Raw genomic sequence first — 14,907 nt, forward strand, 5'->3', positions numbered from 1 at the left:
GAGATTTACTCTCTATTTAAACTGTGTACCTGACCCAGCTTGGGTTCAGCACGGGATAGACACAAGAGTAAAGCTACACTGTTGCAAAAAGCAATCCCAGGTTAGATACAGAGTTCTGCTCCCTCCACATTGCCCCATCAAGCATTCCAAGATCACATACAACTCCCTGTGCAAGGTCCCAACAAATACTCCCAGGTCAGATACCGATGGGTTGCAGAGTAAAGCTCCCTCTACATTTTTCCACCAAGCACTCCTGGGTCAGGTACAGCACAGGTTAGATGTAAACAAAATGACCGCCCCCCCCCACCCCCCCCACTCCCCCCACTTCACTGCTGAGAACTTTTTCCATGTCCCATATCAGGTATCTCTGAGCCTGACTGTCAATTTAGTGCAAATTATGGGAAATGTTCTCCTGTGGCCCTATACCCAACAGGAACTGGGCTACAAGTGACCTTCTATACAAGACCCGTACGACCAGCTCTCACCCCATTGGTCAGGACCGGATTTAAACACAGATCCCAGAAGCCCACATCACAACTACAATCTAGTCTCCAGAAATTGTGTGTGTGTTGTGACAAATAGTGTATAGTGACCGGTGAGCTCCCGCTGCCTCTCACATACCCAAGGACCTGCTGTGCGCGCACGGTTTTTCTTTTGATCTGTCTACCATTGAGCATCCTTTCCAAAGCACTAAACGTAGTCAGGCTCTTGCTGCTCAATAGTGGAAACACTGCTCGGTAACCGGACATATTGCTGGTTCCTCTTCAGTTTTGCATAGGCTATTGGTAATGAGAGGTGGGACTGGCATGAGTTACATAGTTCAATAGAATCTTAGATCTGAGCATGAGCCACATGAAATTATAAGGAGTGCACATCTTCTGAAGCCTCCTAACAACGACCTTGTTTTGTTCTATGTGGCAGACTATGTAGCTATAACACGTGCTGTTTGAAGTTAGTGTACTTATACTTTAAACACAGCTTTCCCCCCATCTCTTCTGAAGGCACGGACTCCTGCTGGGGTACAGTTCCATGGGCAACTTCTAGTGTCTTGATTAAGTGCTCAGTCTAAATATGTGTGCCTAGACAGCGAGTGCTGACAGACCATGGGGGGCATCACAGCAAAGCTAAACGCTTCCCCCCACCCAATGTATTTTCCAGCAGGAGTCAGTGTGTAATGATCGGGCCCGGGAACCCTGGTGATCTTTCCTCTGCCTAGCCCGGGCCACTGAGGCCAACTTTAACGCTCCAAACCGCTGCCTCAAATACCAGCTCCGAGCACAGGCTGGGAATCCATCCTGGGACCACCTTATCTGTAGAGTTTATATTAGACTGGCAGTGCCCTCAGCACTCAGGCTTCAGAGAAGACAATTGGAGCAGCAGGCTCGCGATCACTCTGACCTGCTCCAGAGATGCACATTCCAAAGTGCAAAGCCTGGAAGCTGGCCTTCTGTCAAAGGGTGCAAATTAAAGAGAGTGAGTGGGGAGATCGACTTACTGAATATAAACAGAGCGAATAAGATTGAGCAATGTGTCACAGAGCGTAAACATTGCCAATTTAGGGCAAATTATGGAACATAGAGCGTGAGATTAAACAGTAAGGAGGGAGACTGATCAGTGTGTTACTGAAGATAAACAGAGGGTGATTGTGTAGCTCTGCTACCAATGTCACTGTGCCCAGATTGTCCAATTGTTGGGAAATACCGATGGGTGGCTCATGCCCCCTACTTACCACCACTGTGGGAATATAATCACCACAAGGATGCCACGATTCAAGGCTAAGGGCAATTGGTGACAGGCAATAAATGTGGCCTTTCCAGTGTCACCCACATCCAAAGAACAAATTAGAAAGGAAATGCCTGTTCTCTCGGTCGTAGCGAGTAAAATTGCTCTCTCAGGGGAACATTCTCACACATGGTTTATAGCTCCCTCACGGAATAGACAAAACCACACAACACCCCTCCTCCAGCACTACAACACAACTATCTATCACTTCAAGCTACTTCACCAACAGAGGAACTTAAACATACACCATCTGTAATCACTCTCGCTATCAGAACATTCTTTTCCCATGTCTTCCAAAGAAATAAAGCTTGACATATTTATCCAGGAAGGAAGGGAGGTAAAGCAGTCACATTATGCCTGTTGCCACGTCAATGGCGGAGGGGGGGGGGGGGAAACAACAAAATGGAAGCAGTGAGCAGAGTAAACAGCTGGGCACCTTGGATGGCTAACCCAGGTCAAGTAGGATGGCTCCACGTTCCGGTCAATCACAGCAGCTGGTGCACGGCACAGACCCTGCGCATAGTTCCTAAAGCGATATACTCCAGCAGCAGGAGAGCGTGCTTCTCGCGAATGATTGTAAATATACAAAAGTTCACCATCGCGTTGTTTGAATGCCCTTCCGGTGGTGCTGATATACAGGAGGGGACTCACTCTGCCACACCGTGCGCCAGGCCTGCGCACGGCTGGAAGGTGCGTTGTGTACAAGGGCAGCGTCCCGCCGTCTTGCGGTCACGTTACATCAAGCCTCTGACCAGAGTACCACGCGGCTTCCTTTGTCCACACTGATCACGTGCTCCCCAGACGGCGACCATGACACGGCATTTACGGAGGAGCTGAACCGGAGAAAGGAGTACGAGAAAGGGTCAGCGATTCAGTTTAGCATTTTTAATCACACCTCGCTCATTGCAACGCACACGCTGTGCTGGCCTGTCTCCCACCTTGCCCCCTCCATAAACCTGAAATCATCCAAAACTCTGTTGCCCATATCCTCACTCGCTCCAAGTGTCAAGTGCATTTACTTGTTAAAATTTCCCCAAATATCTTCAGGAGAGGAAAACTACCACTTAAAAAAAAAGGGGGGTGGGGGGAGAAGAGCAACTGCAATTTTGTAGTGCCTTTCATGTCTTCAGGAAGTCCTGAAAGCGCTTCACAGGCAATTCATTATTTTTTTTAAATAATCAATTTTATGTAGGCAAATGCAACAGCTAATTTGCACAGCAACATTTCACAAACAGCAACAAGAGAAGTGACTAGTTAACCTGCTTTGGTGGAGCTGATCGAGCTGGCCAGGTCGCCAGGAGAACTCCCTGCTCTTCCTTCAATAGTACCACATGATCGTTTGCATCCACCTGAACAGGTAGACAGGGCTTCGGTTTAACAGAGCACGCCCCTCAGCACTGCACTGTGTCAGCCTAGATTCGGAGCACAAGTCTTGAATTGGGGCTTGAACCAGAGGTCAGAGGTCAGTGTGCCACTAACTGAGCCAAGCTAGCACAATTTGGAACCTGAAGAGGGAAAACTGCAGCTCCATCTGCTCTACAGTAAACAGCACAATTAAGCAGAGAGAGACAAAAGGCACAAGGAGAAATCCACTCTCTGCAGTCGTTCTCTGACTGACCAATGATGTCACTGCACAGCGCCTTTAGATAGGTCTTTTTTTGGTGCAGGGCAAATGGAGCAAATAAGCAGATTGATTTGGTCATCTGGATGATACAAAGATAGGTGGAAAAGCAAAGGAATATAGATAGGCTAAATGAGTGGGCAAAAATCTGGCAGATGGAGTATAATGTGGGGTAATGTGAGGTTATCCACTTTGGTAGGAAAAACAAAAAAGCAAATTATTATTTAAATGGGAGAGATTACAAAATGCTGAGGTACAGCAGGATCTGGGGGTCCTTGTGCATGAAACACAAAAAGTTAGTGTGCAGGTACAGCAAGTAATCAGGAAGGCCAATGGACTGTTGGCCTTTATTGCAAGGGGATAGAGTATAAAAGCAGAGAAGTCCTGCTACAACTGTACAGGGTGTTGGTAAGACCACACCTGGAGTATTGCATACAGTTTTGGTCTCCTTATTTAAGGAGGGATATACTTGCATTGGAGGCAGTTCAGAGAAGCCTCACGAGGTTGATTCCTGAGATGAAGGGGTTGTCTTATGAAGAAAGGTTGGGCCTATACTCATTGGAGTTTAGAAGAATGAAGGGATCTTATTGAAACACACAAAATTCTGAAGGGGTTCGACAAGGTAGATGCGGAGAGGATATTTCCCCTCGTGGGGGAATCTAAAATTAGGGGGCATAATTTCAGCCCATTTAAAATGGAAATGAGGAGAAATTTCTTCTCAGAGGGTGGTAAATCTTTGGAATTCTCTTCCCCAGAGAGCTGTGGAGGCTGGGTCATTGAATATATTTAAGGTAGAGATAGACAGATTTTTTTGAATGATAAGGGAGTCAAGGGTTATGGGGAGCTGGCGGGGAAGTGGAATTGAGGCCAAGATCAGAGCCATGATCTTATTGAATGGCGGAGCAGGCTCGAGAGGTCAAATGGCCTACTCCTGCGCCTATTTCTTATGATCTTATTAAACACCGCTCTCCTCGGACCTGGGTTCGTGGCCTGATGACTGAGTGACTACTCTCGTTTGGGGGCGAGGGGAAGGGAGAAGTAAAGGGGGTACCTTTGGGGTTCAGCTAGCTCTAACATAGCACACCTAGTGCTGGAAGATCATGAACCTTGTCAACTCCATGGCAGATTGAGTAACCCTACACCTGAACCAGGCAAGCCGTAGTACTCCGGGGCACAGTTAGCTACCCGAATTCTCTGATGGAACTTGGAAGACTAGTCCTTAAATATCAGCCAGATTCCACCTCTGAATCAATATCCACGGAATTCCGCTGGTGAGTGCCTGTCTGAGCATGTCAGCTGTGGACAGGATTGAGGTTAGCTGTGATGCCCCTCACGGTCTATTAGACATTCGCAGTCTAGGCCTACGCATGAAGAATGGCCACTTGGGCAAGATACTGGGACACTGCCAGCCCTGTGGCATTGCTTCCCAGCAAAAGTCAACACCTTCAGGCGAGGAGAGGATACTGGACCACAAATGAAATAGTGCAGAATGCACACTTTGAACAACTGAGCTTATGGTAGCCTGAAGTGGGTCCTTACACACCGCTCGAGTGGCAGCGAGCGCCTGCAATACACTGCTTGGGGGCAGCGAGTGCCCTTAAACCGCTCGGGGGCAGCGAGTGCCCTTAAACCGCTCGGGGGCAGCGAGTGCCCTTAAACCGCTCGGGGGCAGCGAGTGCCCTTAAACCGCTCGGGGGCAGCGAGTGCCCTTAAACCGCTCGGGGGCAGCGAGTGCCCTTAAACCGCTCGGGGGCAGCGAGTGCCCTTAAACCGCTCGGGGGCAGCGAGTGCCCTTAAACCGCTCGAGGGCAGCGAGTGCCCACAACACACTGCTCGAGGGCAGTGAAATGTCCCTCAACAATCCCCTCGAGGGCAGTGAAAGGTCGCTCAACAATCCCCTCGAGGGCAGTGAAAGGTCCCTCAACAATCGCCTCGAGGGCAGGTGAAAAATTCTTCAATCAGGTCAACACAGCGTCATAAACAACTGTCCCAGCATAACCTCAGCAGCCAGTCTGTGACAAACCTGTGGTGCTTTCCTAGAGTTCTTTCTATCTTCCCAGATTCAACGCTCCACACATAAACTGTCCCATCGGAGGAGCCAGCAGCCACAAACTTCCCATCTGGACTGGAAAGAAAAGAGCAAAGTGGTGACGAGTGATTTCAGAGGGATGGTAATTCTTGAATACAAGTTGCACACAGTATGTTACAGGGTAGTGTCACACTGCAGGGTTAATGATTGAATCCCTCAATTTGAGGAGCAGTGACACGGCTGTTTATTTTGCTAATGGGCTGTCTTATAATGAAAGCCTCTGGAGGATTTAACAGGGCAAGGGGTACGTACGGTAGTGTAGCAGTTATGTTATTGGACTAATAATTCTGAGAATGAGAGTTCAAATCCTACCATGGCAGTTTGAGAATTTGAATTCAGTTCAAAAGAGAATAATCTGGAAAGAAGAAGCCATGTAAAAACACAACTGGTTCACTGATTTCCTTTAGAGAAGGAAACCTTCTGTCCTTACCCAGTCTGGCCAATGTGACTCCAGTCCCATACCAACGTGGTTGACTTTAACTGCCTCTGAAGTGGCCAAGCAACATTTGCCACATCCAAGAATTAAAATAATGAGCTTTTGTTCTCAATGTTCGACTGGTTAATAGATTCATAGGCTGTTTTGTACTCTGCAAAGATCGATCAATCATCAGCCTGACACTCAACAATGGCCTATGAATCTCCAGCTCAGACAAGCATCTGAAAATTCCACGTGTTTGATGTTTCCGTTACATTACTGCAACCAGCTCAACCTACTTCCATTAATTGTACCATCAGTTCCTAAATTACTCATTTAATTTATATTATATTCATTTATAATAGCAACAAGAAAACATAAACTCAATTCTACCTGAGCCAGTGGTCCTGACCACCTTCCCCCAAGTTGCTGGAATGCCTGCACAGGCCATCAGCAGTACAAATATATCCCTGCATGGCCAGGTTGGCTGAGGGCTCAGGTCCCAGAGAGCAGGCCCAATCAGATGCCAGTGGGGCCCATTTAGCTTTGCCACCAGCCGTCAGTTTGGGTTGGAGGCAGGAAGTGAAGCACCATTGGTACTTTCCATGGTCATCTAAACCAAGGGGCTGCCATTCAATGCTCTCATCATCAGGAGCAGAAGATATTTAATGTTATGTGAAGCAGCCTTTCACTTTCAAATGGTGGGGTCCCGAGGTTATAACATGAATCCGGTCAGTGCACCTGATAAACCAACACGGGTACAAATTTGAGAGATGCTCTTTCGTTAATGTTGCTCTGACACAGCCGTAGAGATTCTAGGATAAAGGATTTGTGAGAGGATCAATATTTCAAGGAGTCCCTCATGCTGGAAAGTTAAAAAATGAACCCCTCTCAAATCAAATCCTCCACTGTGTGCCGTCAAACAGTGTGATCGGACGCACCTGAAGCTGCGCAATGTGATCAGACACACGGGAAGTGTGATCCTATCTGACACACCTGGAGTATGTGCAGTGCTTTATCCCCCACCCCTTCTTGCTTTACTAAAACACGATGAATATCTGCTAGTTCACAGATCAATGCCAGTTAGAGCTTAATTACCTGAACGTTACTCTTGTCCAATCTGATCCGCACTTGAATCCTTCCGAACTGCGCAGAAAGAGATTGTACAGGGTCAGAGACAGCAGAGAATGGGACACCAATCAATCACACGGGCCAGAGAGGGGCACCAATCAACCACACGGGCCAGAGAGGGGCACCAATCAACCACACGGGCCAGAGAGAGGCACCAATCAACCACATGGACCAGAGAGGGGCACCAATCAACCACACGGGCCAGAGAGGGGCACCAATCAACCACACGGGCCAGAGAGAGGCACCAATTAACAACATGGACCAGAGAGGGGTACCAATCAACCACACGGGCCAGAGAGGGGTACCAATCAACCACATGGACCAGAGAGGGGCACCAATCAACCACATGGACCAGAGAGGGGTACCAATCAACCACATGGACCAGAGAGGGGTACCAATCAACCACACGGGCCAGAGAGGGGCACCAATCAACCACACGGGACAGAGAGGGGCACTAATCAACAGCATAGGCCAGAGAGGGGCACCAATCAACAGCATAGGCCAGAGAGGGGCACCAATCAACAGCATAGGCCAGAGAGGGGCACCAATCAACAGCATGGGCCAGAGAGGGGCACCAATCAACCGCCCAGGATAGAGAGGGGCACCAATCAACCACACGGGACAGAAAGGGGCACCAATCAACTACATGGGCAAGAGAGGGGCACCAATCAACCACACGGGCCAGAGAGGGGCACCAATCAACCACATGGGCCAGAGAGGGGCACCAATCAACCACATGGGCCAGAGAGGGGCACCAATCAACCACATGGGCCAGAGAGGGGCACCAATCAACCACACGGGACAGAGAGGGGCACCAATCAACCACATGGGCAAGAGAGGGGCACCAATCAACCACATGGGCCAGAGAGGGGCACCAATCAACCACATGGGCCAGAGAGGGGCACCAATCAACTACATGGGACAGAAAGGGGCACCAATCAACTACATGGGACAGAGAGGGGCACCAATCAACCACATGGGACAGAGAGGGGCACCAATCAACCACATGGGCCAGAGAGGGGCACCAATCCACCACATGGGCCAGAGAGGGGCACCAATCAACCACACGGGACAGAGAGGGGCACCAATCAACCACACGGGACAGAAAGGGGCACCAATCAACTACATGGGCAAGAGAGGGGCACCAATCAACCACATGGGCAAGAGAGGGGCACCAATCAACCACATGGGCCAGAGAGGGGCACCAATCAACCACATGGGCCAGAGAGGGGCACCAATCAACCACATGGGCCAGAGAGGGGCACCAATCAACTACATGGGACAGAAAGGGGCACCAATCAACTACATGGGACAGAGAGGGGCACCAATCAACCACATGGGACAGAGAGGGGCACCAATCAACCACATGGGCCAGAGAGGGGCACCAATCAACCACACGGGACAGAGAGGGGCACTAATCAACAGCATAGGCCAGAGAGGGGCACCAATCAACAGCATAGGCCAGAGAGGGGCACCAATCAACAGCATAGGCCAGAGAGGGGCACCAATCAACAGCATTGGCCAGAGAGGGGCACCAATCAACCGCCCAGGATAGAGAGGGGCACCAATCAACCACACGGGACAGAAAGGGGCACCAATCAACTACATGGGCAAGAGAGGGGCACCAATCAACCACACGGGCCAGAGAGGGGCACCAATCAACCACATGGGCCAGAGAGGGGCACCAATCAACCACATGGGCCAGAGAGGGGCACCAATCAACCACATGGGCCAGAGAGGGGCACCAATCAACCACACGGGACAGAGAGGGGCACCAATCAACCACATGGGCAAGAGAGGGGCACCAATCAACCACATGGGCCAGAGAGGGGCACCAATCAACCACATGGGCCAGAGAGGGGCACCAATCAACCACATGGGCCAGAGAGGGGCACCAATCAACTACATGGGACAGAAAGGGGCACCAATCAACAACATGGGACAGAGAGGGGCACCAATCAACCACATGGGACAGAGAGGGGCACCAATCAACCACATGGGCCAGAGAGGGGCACCAATCCACCACATGGGCCAGAGAGGGGCACCAATCAACCACACGGGACAGAGAGGGGCACTAATCAACCACACGGGACAGAAAGGGGCACCAATCAACTACATGGGCAAGAGAGGGGCACCAATCAACCACATGGGCAAGAGAGGGGCACCAATCAACCACATGGGCCAGAGAGGGGCACCAATCAACCACATGGGCCAGAGAGGGGCACCAATCAACCACATGGGCCAGAGAGGGGCACCAATCAACTACATGGGACAGAAAGGGGCACCAATCAACTACATGGGACAGAGAGGGGCACCAATCAACCACATGGGACAGAGAGGGGCACCAATCAACCACATGGGCCAGAGAGGGGCACCAATCAACCACATGATCCAGAGAGGGGCACTAATCAACAGCATAGGCCAGAGAGGGGCACCAATCAACAGCATAGGCCAGAGAGGGGCACCAATCAACAGCATTGGCCAGAGAGGGGCACCAATCAACCGCCCAGGATAGAGAGGGGCACCAATCAACCACACGGGACAGAAAGGGGCACCAATCAACTACATGGGCAAGAGAGGGGCACCAATCAACCACACGGGCCAGAGAGGGGCACCAATCAACCACATGGGCCAGAGAGGGGCACCAATCAACCACATGGGCCAGAGAGGGGCACCAATCAACCACATGGGCCAGAGAGGGGCACCAATCAACCACACGGGACAGAGAGGGGCACCAATCAACCACATGGGCAAGAGAGGGGCACCAATCAACCACATGGGCCAGAGAGGGGCACCAATCAACCACATGGGCCAGAGAGGGGCACCAATCAACCACATGGGCCAGAGAGGGGCACCAATCAACTACATGGGACAGAAAGGGGCACCAATCAACAACATGGGACAGAGAGGGGCACCAATCAACCACATGGGACAGAGAGGGGCACCAATCAACCACATGGGCCAGAGAGGGGCACCAATCCACCACATGGGCCAGAGAGGGGCACCAATCAACCACACGGGACAGAGAGGGGCACCAATCAACCACACGGGACAGAAAGGGGCACCAATCAACTACATGGGCAAGAGAGGGGCACCAATCAACCACATGGGCAAGAGAGGGGCACCAATCAACCACATGGGCCAGAGAGGGGCACCAATCAACCACATGGGCCAGAGAGGGGCACCAATCAACCACATGGGCCAGAGAGGGGCACCAATCAACTACATGGGACAGAAAGGGGCACCAATCAACTACATGGGACAGAGAGGGGCACCAATCAACCACATGGGACAGAGAGGGGCACCAATCAACCACATGGGCCAGAGAGGGGCACCAATCAACCACATGATCCAGAGAGGGGCACTAATCAACAGCATAGGCCAGAGAGGGGCACCAATCAACAGCATAGGCCAGAGAGGGGCACCAATCAACAGCATAGGCCAGAGAGGGGCACCAATCAACAGCATGGGCCAGAGAGGGGCACCAATCAACCGCCCAGGATAGAGAGGGGCACCAATCAACCACACGGGACAGAAAGGGGCACCAATCAACTACATGGGCAAGAGAGGGGCACCAATCAACCACACGGGCCAGAGAGGGGCACCAATCAACCACACGGGCCAGAGAGGGGCACCAATCAACCACATGGGCCAGAGAGGGGCACCAATCAACCACATGGGCCAGAGAGGGGCACCAATCAACCACATGGGCCAGAGAGGGGCACCAATCAACTACATGGGACAGAAAGGGGCACCAATCAACTACATGGGACAGAGAGGGGCACCAATCAACCACATGGGACAGAGAGGGGCACCAATCAACCACATGGGCCAGAGAGGGGCACCAATCCACCACATGGGCCAGAGAGGGGCACCAATCAACCACACGGGACAGAGAGGGGCACCAATCAACCACACGGGACAGAAAGGGGCACCAATCAACTACATGGGCAAGAGAGGGGCACCAATCAACCACATGGGCAAGAGAGGGGCACCAATCAACCACATGGGCCAGAGAGGGGCACCAATCAACCACATGGGCCAGAGAGGGGCACCAATCAACCACATGGGCCAGAGAGGGGCACCAATCAACTACATGGGACAGAAAGGGGCACCAATCAACTACATGGGACAGAGAGGGGCACCAATCAACCACATGGGACAGAGAGGGGCACCAATCAACCACATGGGCCAGAGAGGGGCACCAATCAACCACACGGGACAGAGAGGGGCACTAATCAACAGCATAGGCCAGAGAGGGGCACCAATCAACAGCATAGGCCAGAGAGGGGCACCAATCAACAGCATAGGCCAGAGAAGGGCACCAATCAACAGCATGGGCCAGAGAGGGGCACCAATCAACCGCCCAGGATAGAGAGGGGCACCAATCAACCACACGGGACAGAAAGGGGCACCAATCAACTACATGGGCAAGAGAGGGGCACCAATCAACCACACGGGCCAGAGAGGGGCACCAATCAACCACATGGGCCAGAGAGGGGCACCAATCAACCACATGGGCCAGAGAGGGGCACCAATCAACCACATGGGCCAGAGAGGGGCACCAATCAACCACACGGGACAGAGAGGGGCACCAATCAACCACATGGGCAAGAGAGGGGCACCAATCAACCACATGGGCCAGAGAGGGGCACCAATCAACCACATGGGCCAGAGAGGGGCACCAATCAACCACATGGGCCAGAGAGGGGCACCAATCAACTACATGGGACAGAAAGGGGCACCAATCAACTACATGGGACAGAGAGGGGCACCAATCAACCACATGGGACAGAGAGGGGCACCAATCAACCACATGGGCCAGAGAGGGGCACCAATCCACCACATGGGCCAGAGAGGGGCACCAATCAACCACACGGGACAGAGAGGGGCACCAATCAACCACACGGGACAGAAAGGGGCACCAATCAACTACATGGGCAAGAGAGGGGCACCAATCAACCACATGGGCAAGAGAGGGGCACCAATCAACCACATGGGCCAGAGAGGGGCACCAATCAACCACACGGGACAGAGAGGGGCACTAATCAACAGCATAGGCCAGAGAGGGGCACCAATCAACAGCATAGGCCAGAGAGGGGCACCAATCAACAGCATAGGCCAGAGAGGGGCACCAATCAACAGCATGGGCCAGAGAGGGGCACCAATCAACCGCCCAGGATAGAGAGGGGCACCAATCAACCACACGGGACAGAAAGGGGCACCAATCAACTACATGGGCAAGAGAGGGGCACCAATCAACCACACGGGCCAGAGAGGGGCACCAATCAACCACATGGGCCAGAGAGGGGCACCAATCAACCACACGGGCCAGAGAGGGGCACCAATCAACCACATGGGCCAGAGAGGGGCACCAATCAACCACACGGGACAGAGAGGGGCACCAATCAACCACATGGGCCAGAGAGGGGCACCAATCAACCACATGGGCCAGAGAGGGGCACCAATCAACCACATGGGCCAGAGAGGGGCACCAATCAACTACATGGGACAGAAAGGGGCACCAATCAACTACATGGGACAGAGAGGGGCACCAATCAACCACATGGGACAGAGAGGGGCACCAATCAACCACATGGGCCAGAGAGGGGCACCAATCAACCACACGGGACAGAGAGGGGCACTAATCAACAGCATAGGCCAGAGAGGGGCACCAATCAACAGCATAGGCCAGAGAGGGGCACCAATCAACAGCATGGGCCAGAGAGGGGCACCAATCAACTACATGGGACAGAAAGGGGCACCAATCAACTACATGGGACAGAGAGGGGCACCAATCAACCACATGGGACAGAGAGGGGCACCAATCAACCACATGGGCCAGAGAGGGGCACCAATCAACCACATGGGCCAGAGAGGGGCACTAATCAACAGCATAGGCCAGAGAGGGGCACCAATCAACAGCATAGGCCAGAGAGGGGCACCAATCAACAGCATAGGCCAGAGAGGGGCACCAATCAACAGCATGGGCCAGAGAGGGGCACCAATCAACCGCCCAGGATAGAGAGGGGCACCAATCAACCACACGGGACAGAAAGGGGCACCAATCAACTACATGGGCAAGAGAGGGGCACCAATCAACCACACAGGCCAGAGAGGGGCACCAATCAACCACACGGGCCAGAGAGGGGCACCAATCAACCACATGGGCCAGAGAGGGGCACCAATCAACCACATGGGCCAGAGAGGGGCACCAATCAACCACATGGGCCAGAGAGGGGCACCAATCAACTACATGGGACAGAAAGGGGCACCAATCAACTACATGGGACAGAGAGGGGCACCAATCAACCACATGGGACAGAGAGGGGCACCAATCAACCACATGGGCCAGAGAGGGGCACCAATCCACCACATGGGCCAGAGAGGGGCACCAATCAACCACACGGGACAGAGAGGGGCACCAATCAACCACACGGGACAGAAAGGGGCACCAATCAACTACATGGGCAAGAGAGGGGCACCAATCAACCACATGGGCAAGAGAGGGGCACCAATCAACCACATGGGCCAGAGAGGGGCACCAATCAACCACATGGGCCAGAGAGGGGCACCAATCAACCACATGGGCCAGAGAGGGGCACCAATCAACTACATGGGACAGAAAGGGGCACCAATCAACTACATGGGACAGAGAGGGGCACCAATCAACCACATGGGACAGAGAGGGGCACCAATCAACCACATGGGCCAGAGAGGGGCACCAATCAACCACACGGGACAGAGAGGGGCACTAATCAACAGCATAGGCCAGAGAGGGGCACCAATCAACAGCATAGGCCAGAGAGGGGCACCAATCAACAGCATAGGCCAGAGAGGGGCACCAATCAACAGCATGGGCCAGAGAGGGGCACCAATCAACCGCCCAGGATAGAGAGGGGCACCAATCAACCACACGGGACAGAAAGGGGCACCAATCAACTACATGGGACAGAGAGGGGCACCAATCAACCACACGGGCCAGAGAGGGGCACCAATCAACCACATGGGCCAGAGAGGGGCACCAATCAACCACACGGGACAGAGAGGGGCACCAATCAACCACACGGGACAGAAAGGGGCACCAATCAACTACATGGGCAAGAGAGGGGCACCAATCAACCACATGGGCAAGAGAGGGGCACCAATCAACCACATGGGCCAGAGAGGGGCACCAATCAACCACATGGGCCAGAGAGGGGCACCAATCAACCACATGGGCCAGAGAGGGGCACCAATCAACTACATGGGACAGAAAGGGGCACCAATCAACTACATGGGACAGAAAGGGGCACCAATCAACCACATGGGACAGAGAGGGGCACCAATCAACCACATGGGCCAGAGAGGGGCACCAATCAACCACACGGGCCAGAGAGGGGCACTAATCAACAGCATAGGCCAGAGAGGGGCACCAATCAACAGCATAGGCCAGAGAGGGGCACCAATCAACAGCATAGGCCAGAGAGGGGCACCAATCAACAGCATGGGCCAGAGAGGGGCACCAATCAACCGCCCAGGATAGAGAGGGGCACCAATCAACCACACGGGACTGAAAGGGGCACCAATCAACTACATGGGCAAGAGAGGGGCACCAATCAACCACACGGGCCAGAGAGGGGCACCAATCAACCGCATGGGCCAGAGAGGGGCACCAATCAACCACACGGGCCAGAGAGGGGCACCAATCAACCACATGGGCCAGAGAGGGGCACCAATCAACCACACGGGACAGAGAGGGGCACCAATCAACCACATGGGCAAGAGAGGGGCACCAATCAACCACATGGGCCAGAGAGGGGCACCAATCAACCACATGGGCCAGAGAGGGGCACCAATCAACCACATGGGCCAGAGAGGGGCACCAAT

At 52.9% G+C, this 14,907-nt stretch overlaps 1 protein-coding gene across 3 annotated transcripts in view; it reads right to left on the reverse strand.

Moving 5' to 3' along the window:
* Positions 1 to 318: 318 nt before the first annotated feature.
* The window catches only part of atg16l1 (ATG16 autophagy related 16-like 1 (S. cerevisiae)), a 51,528-nt gene continuing 36,939 nt past the window's right edge, over positions 319 to 14,907 (reverse strand). For all 3 annotated transcript variants that reach the window (XM_070883326.1, XM_070883325.1, XM_070883327.1), the window contains 3 exons: positions 7,006 to 7,053; positions 5,427 to 5,528; positions 319 to 2,615 (listed from right to left, as the gene is read on the reverse strand). In XM_070883326.1, the coding sequence (XP_070739427.1) occupies positions 2,522 to 2,615; positions 5,427 to 5,528; positions 7,006 to 7,053 (244 nt within the window). In that variant the 3' untranslated portion in view covers positions 319 to 2,521. The remainder of the gene's footprint in view (positions 2,616 to 5,426; positions 5,529 to 7,005; positions 7,054 to 14,907) is intronic.

This window comes from Pristiophorus japonicus, chromosome 6 (assembly GCF_044704955.1).
Source record: "Pristiophorus japonicus isolate sPriJap1 chromosome 6, sPriJap1.hap1, whole genome shotgun sequence".
Lineage (NCBI taxonomy): Eukaryota > Metazoa > Chordata > Chondrichthyes > Pristiophoridae > Pristiophorus > Pristiophorus japonicus.